The 6,916-nt window shown below is 38.4% G+C and overlaps 1 protein-coding gene across 1 annotated transcript; it reads left to right on the top strand.

Moving 5' to 3' along the window:
- Nucleotides 1-505: 505 nt before the first annotated feature.
- On the top strand, nucleotides 506-1,721 carry LOC100666201 (olfactory receptor 1D2-like). The gene has a single exon (XM_064270394.1). It carries the CDS (start codon nucleotides 591-593, stop codon nucleotides 1,557-1,559), a length of 969 nt encoding a protein of 322 aa, XP_064126464.1. The 5' UTR covers nucleotides 506-590; the 3' UTR covers nucleotides 1,560-1,721.
- Nucleotides 1,722-6,916: the final 5,195 nt, after the last annotated feature.

Below are 6,916 nucleotides of genomic sequence, written 5' to 3'. Positions count from 1 at the left end.
GCCACTTCACTGAATTCCCTTTTTATTTCTATTAGCGTTCCATTTGATTGCCTTAGGTTTTCTAGATAGGACATCATATCAGCAAATAATGATAATCTTTCCTGTTTCTTTGCGGGATGTTTACTTCTGTCCAACTGTACAATATACATTTCTTAGAATGCATATACCTACTTTAAATATAATTTTAAAACCTACACAATATTGTAATATGTGAAAGGCAATCTGTAATCTTTAAACACTTCCACATATATAGTAGGATGATAGGATTAAAATAAGATATAGACTTTTTTTTTTTTAATCCTATAATATTGAATATGCCCGACTAGAAGTTGCTGTTGTTTTTGCAGTTAGGTGTTGTCCAGTCAGCTCTGACTCACCGTGACCTTATGTACAACAGAACAAAACACAGCCCGATATTGCTAAAAAGATTAAATTGCATAAAGAATTTCCGTGTTACTTTTTTGGCTCTGTTAATTGTTGCTTATTTGAAAAATATATAAAGTCTAGATTAAGACATTTTTAATGTTAAGAAAACTTGATCTTGCTTACCTGAATGTCCTTAGTAAATTGAAAGCACTCGGTGTTTGTTGATGCTAGTGTTGCAGACTACTGGAGAAATGGATGGAGACAACCAGACCGAGGCTTCCAAGTTCCTGCTAGTTGGGCTTTCGGAGAAGCCCGACCAGCAACGAATCCTATTTTGGATGTTCCTGTCCATGTACCTGGTCACAGTGATGGGAACTGTGCTCATCATCCTGGCCATCGGCTCTGACTCCTGCCTGCACACTCCCATGTATATCTTCCTGGTCAATTTCTCCTTCACCGACCTCTTCTTCGTCACCAATACAATCCCCAAGATGCTGGTGAACCTTCAGTCCCAGAACAAAGCGATCTCCTACGCAGGGTGCCTGACGCAACTCTACTTCCTGATCTCCTTGGTGACACTGAACAACCTCATCCTGGCTGCAATGGCTTACGACCGCTATGTGGCCATTTGCCACCCCCTCTACTACACCACAGTCATGAGCCCTGGCCTCTGTATCTTAATCCTGGCCTTGTGTTGGGTCCTCTCTGTCCTCTATGGCCTCATCCTCACCCTCCCTATGACCAGGGTGACCTTCTGCGGGTCCCAGAAGATCCACTATATTTTCTGTGAGATGTACGTCCTGCTCAGTCTTGCATGTTCCAACACACAGGTCAATCACACAGTGCTAGTCACCACCGGCTGCTTCATCTTCCTCACTCCCTGTGGGTTAATGACTGTGTCTTATGTCCAGATTGTCAGAGCCATCCTCCAAATAACATCAGTGACTGGGAAATACAAAGCCTTCTCTACCTGTGCTTCCCATCTAGCTGTGGTGTCTCTCTTCTATGGGACACTTGGTATGGTATATTTGCAGCCTCTCCACACCTACTCCATGAAGGACTCAGTGGCCACAGTGATGTATGCTGTGGTGACACCCATGATGAACCCTTTCATCTACAGCCTGAGGAACAAGGATATGCGTGGGGCTCTCAGAAAACTCTTCCTAGGGAAAGTATTTCAGGGGTTTACATAGGGTAAGTTTTTAAAGAGGAAATTTAAATAGAGATTGGGAATTCCTCCATATCCAAGGCATTAACCTGTGAAGTACACAGGGTGATTAGGACATAAATTCAGCTCAAAATGAGCTTATAGATCTGTGGTGAAGAAAAGATACGTACGTGTAACCCAAAGTCCCCCACATTTCACCTGCCTGGGCCATAAATAAGACCATACTAACAATAATGCCAGAACTTGGCAGGATCAAATCCTTCAACTCGCCTGTCCACAGGAACACAGAGTCAACGTCTCATCCTTATCAAAATGTATACAATCATAGTTTATGGGAGGGAGGCTGTTTCTCATGTTCTTGAGCACACCTGCACTCATATTCCTGAGCTCTGGCCTTCTCTAAGAAGCCTGTGGCCTGCAAGTCATTGAGAGATGGTCCCCTGGGTGAGGTGTCTTTCCTGAGGCTCTGCCAGGCACAGCTCCTACTGCTTCAATACAGTGGAAAGTGTGGGGGATCTGAATAGCATGGTTGACAGATATGATCTAGACTTACATGGAGTTATACATCCTACAATTGGAAAGTGAGTATTTTTCTAAGGCACACATTGAAGATTTGCAGAAATTAATCATGTACTGGCCATAAAGAATACCTCAACAAATTTCAAGGAATATATGAGCCAAGCATAGTCTGTAATCACAACTGGTCAATTGGTTTGGGAGTTAATAACAGAAAGGTTAATGGAGAATCCTCAAATGTTTGGACCTTGAGAAGCATGCTGCTCGATAACTCAAGGATAGAAAAGAAATAAAAATGGGAATATCTAGAACTGAGTGATAATAAAGACACTGTATGTTAAAACTTGTAGGACATTGTCTTAGTCATCTAGAGCTGCTGTAACAGAAATGCCACAAGTGGATGGCTTTAATAAGAAGAAATTTATTTTCTCAAAGTCTCGTAGGCTAGAAGTCCAAATTCAGGGCATCGGCTCCAGGGACAGGCTTTCTCTCTCTGTCACCTCTGGAGGAAAGTCCTTGTCATTGATCTTCCCCTGGACTAGGAGTTTCTCCACACAGGAATCGAGGTCCAAAGGACATGCTCTGTTCCTGGCACTGTTTTCTTGGTAGTACGAGGTTCCCAATTCTCTGCTTGCTTCCCTTTCCTTTCCTCTCTTGTAAGATAAAAGGTGGTGCAGGCCACACTCCAGGCAAACTCCCTTTACATTGGATCAAGGATATGACCTTAGTAAGGGTGTCACAATCCTATCCTAATCATTTTTAACATAAACAATCACAAATTGGAGGACAACCACACAGTACTGGCAATCACGACCTAACAAAGTTGACACATATTTTGGAGGGACACAATTCAATCCATGACAGACATTGCAAGCATGGTCCTATGAGGGAAATTACAGCCTTAATTATATTAGAAAGACATGAAGCATCGTGTTTATTGAGCTACATATTCATCTTAAGATTCTGGAACAAATAAACAATGAAATGACCCCAGGGAACATAGAAGGAAAGAGATTAAGAAATTGGAAGTAGAAATCAATGAAATGGAAAATAAAAACATAACAGAGAGAATGAAAAAAGCCAAAGGTTGGTTCATAGGAAAAAATAACAAAGCAGAAATACACCTGGAAGTCTGACCAAAGGAAGAAGAGAAAAAAACATAAACAAACAATACAATGAGAAAAAAAAAAGAGGGATAAAATCAAGATTAGAATGATTACAAGAGTATATTGCCAACATCCATGTACAAACTATTTCAACAAAATAAATGAACCCCTGAAAAAATGTGACTTGCCAGAGCTGACTGAAGAAAAAATGGAAACTTTAAATAGTCCTATAACTATTGGAAATATTAAAGCAGTTTCATTTTATATATAAATAAAACTGAAACCCATTGTCATTGAGTCAATTCTGACTCATAATGAACCTATAGGACAGAGTAGAACTGCCCCAAATAGTTTCCAAACAACAGCTGGAGGATTTAAACTACTGACCTTTTGGTTGGTAGCCAAACGCTTAACCACTGTGTCACCAATACAAAGGGTTTTACAAGCATGTTTCAGCAAATTAGGAATCATCTAATTTTTTTTACAAATTTTTCCAAAGAATGGAAAAGAAATAAAACTTCCCAATTCATTTTATTTCTAGCAGAAGAAGAATTCAAGAAATGAAAAGTCCAGGGGTTAATTTCACTTAAGACTATAAATATAGAGATGCTAAAAAAAAAAGGAGGTGGGCAAGTGGGGTGGGGAGAAGAATGAGGAGTTTAAAAAGAAAAAAAAAGGTTAATAATACCCAATGTTGGTTATGGTTTAGGGAAACACCACTTTAATGCACCAATGGTTGGAATACAAATTTGTGGCTATTTTTAGAACAATTTGGCAATATCAATCAAAAGTTTAAATACATACACCCTGTGATCTAGTAATTACATAGCTCTGAATTTGCTCCCGTGGATAGATATACAAAAGTATCCTAGATAAACAAAAAAGGCTGTTCCTTATATCTTATTTATAATGACAGCAAAACTGGAAATGATCTAATTTCAACGTTAGAGGACTGTTTAAATAAATTACGACACAGCCATAAAATGGAATCTATGCAGCCATTAAAATAACAACTAAATCTATGTGCATTCTTATGAAAAGACTTCAAACGGATTTTGATAACTTAAAAAAGCACAGTTTAGTATACTGTGCATAGTATAATCCCTTTTGCCTAAGTAAGAATATATATACAAGCAAAAAAGAAAAGGAAAAAACTAGCACTGTCAAGATTTGATGTAGTATCAAAGAAAAATAATCACAATTTTCCAATCACATATCTGTATAACGCTGGATTTCCTTCATATACCTCAACCAAAATAACATATCACAACGAAATAAGTGCTGAAGCTGGTATCAGACTCCAGCTATCTTCTATCAAGTCACACATCAAAACGATTTGGAAAAAAGAATGTAAAACAATGGCATTCTTCTCACAAAATTTTTGTTTGATTTGGAAAACATACTTTTTATTAAAAATTTGTCTAATGATAACATGTAATGATGAATTATTGGTCTAGTTAATAAGTATTTTTAAAATATCTAATATGGTAAGATATATATATATAACTCACATACAGAAAAGCTTTTTGAGGTCCTCAATAATTTTGAGTGTAAATGCATCCTGAGACTAAAAGTTTCAGAATGGTTCTCTTAAAGTACAAACGTATTTGAAAATGATTCACATCAAATTCAGAACAATGGTTCCTTTGAGGAAGAGGATAGAGTGGAGGAAAGAAATGGGGATAGCACTTTAGTGATATCATTAATATTTTAAATCTTTTTCAAGAGAGAGAAGTGACAAAAGAAGGTAGTAAATTAATACTGTTTAATTTCTGTAGTGGGTATGTACCTGCCTAAGACTATTTTCATATTTTGTTGCATGCTTGAAATTATTCATAACTAATATTTTCACTTTTTCAATGACCTGAAAGTTTGATTTGCAATTAGGTTTGGGTAAGGGAATTTAAAAAAAAATTGAGATGCCTGATAAGATCTGAAATGGCCAGTTTGAGGACTGGGTGTTTTTCCTTGCTGGTCCTGTTTTCACCCTAGTGGCAGCAATCTTCTACGCTATTTCTAAGAAAGGAATGTCTGGTAATGATGATGTAACTACACTGCAACTCCCCTAAGGGAGGAATGTCTGGGAATGATGACTTAAGTACCCTAAAACCCCCTCCCATCACATACCCTTGTAACTACCACACTGTAACCAACCTAAGAAGTCCTGCCTTAAAAGTTACTGATACAGGAAATACTGCCTTATAATGATCTACTACCAAATAATGTCTTTCGATGATCTAAGCCTGTAATTACTAATCAAGTAATAACTTTCAGTGATCTAAATTTGCAAATATCAATCAAGTAATGTGCTTCATATCCTTTGTGCCTTCCTGTCTTAGTTATCTAGTGCTGCTATAACGGAAATACCACAAGTGGATGCTTTAACAAAGAGAAATTTATTCGGTCACAGTCTAGGAGGCTAGAAATTCTAATTCAGCCTGCCAGCTCCAGGGGAAGGCTTTCTCTTTCACCGGCTCTGCAGAAAGGTCCTTGTCATCAAGCTTCTCAGTGTACAGACCCCGGGTCCGAAGGACACACTATGCTCCTGGTGCTTCTTTCTTCATGGTGTGAGGTCCCTTTGTCTGTCTGCTCACTCCTCTCTTTTTTATCTCAAAAGAGATTGGCTTAAATTGCAGATTGATCTTGTAGATTGAGTTTACCTAACTGCCACTAATCCCATATCTCAACAACATCATAGAGATAGGATTTACAACACGTAGGGAAATCACATCAGAAGACAAAATGGTGGACAACCATGCAACACTGGGAATCATGACTTGCCAAGTCAGATATTTTGGGGGGACACAAACATCACTGCTGAGTCACCATATTGGATTACTGGATTCCATCACATGGAATTTAGTCTATCCCCTACTTGAGCTGATTTTATATTATCAATAATCTCTCAAATTTACATTAATCAGAGTACAGATGGTTACTCTATGACATTTACTGGTATAGTTGGCATGATTTCTGAAGGAATATTATCCTCTGTATTCCTAAGAAGTTGCAGAGCCGACTTGCCCTGGTACCAGTGAGGACCCTTTGTACCCAGACCACCTCCCTAAATTCGGTGGGTTCGCTGGAAGTAAGCCTCTCAGATCGAAGCCTCATCTTATTGTGAAGATCGTTCTTTGAGGGATTTATTTGCTATCTTTTCTCTATACTTCCATTTTCTGCTCATTTCCTGAGCATCTTGCTCCATTCATTACCAAATTAAGTTTGTCAGGGCTGCCATCTCATGGCCCGTCTATTTTACTGAACTCCCTTTTCTTTCTGGTGCACTGTAAGGTTTTCATGCACGTTTAGGTCTTTAATACTAACAAATTTCTCCATAAGATGGGGAATGCCACATCCAAGACTGAAGTAGGACCTCTTAAGGGAACTCCTGCTGATTATATGACAAAGTATTATGGCCCTGGTTCAGTCCTCTATTTAGGCCAATGGGAAGCAAGCACTTATAGAAGGAAATTTAAAGAGCCAATGGGCATTGTGGGAGTTATTTGAGTTAACCAATTTGAGCTTTCTGTGCAGCAAGTAAGGGAATAAGGGCTTACAAACAAAACTAAAGTAATGGGAGGCATTTAGTAATTGGTACTTGGAAGCTTCCAAAAGAAATCATAATGATAAATTTGTCTCCTTGCCAGAGACTGTTTTAAAATAAGCTAACAGTGTCAGAGCTCTGTAACCTCGATGACTACTTACCTGGCAGAAAACCCTATACACTCTTTTTCTCAAAATGACTCCCTTTCCCAAATTG

Source organism: Loxodonta africana, chromosome 18 (assembly GCF_030014295.1).
Source record: "Loxodonta africana isolate mLoxAfr1 chromosome 18, mLoxAfr1.hap2, whole genome shotgun sequence".
Lineage (NCBI taxonomy): Eukaryota > Metazoa > Chordata > Mammalia > Proboscidea > Elephantidae > Loxodonta > Loxodonta africana.
This window is presented reverse-complemented; position numbering and strand designations above follow the sequence as displayed.

What these genes read in the sequence shown, in the direction of transcription:
- LOC100666201 (XM_064270394.1), top strand. Translation starts at nt 591, where the DNA reads ATGCTAGTGTTGCAGACTACTGGAGAAATGGATGGAGACAACCAGACC.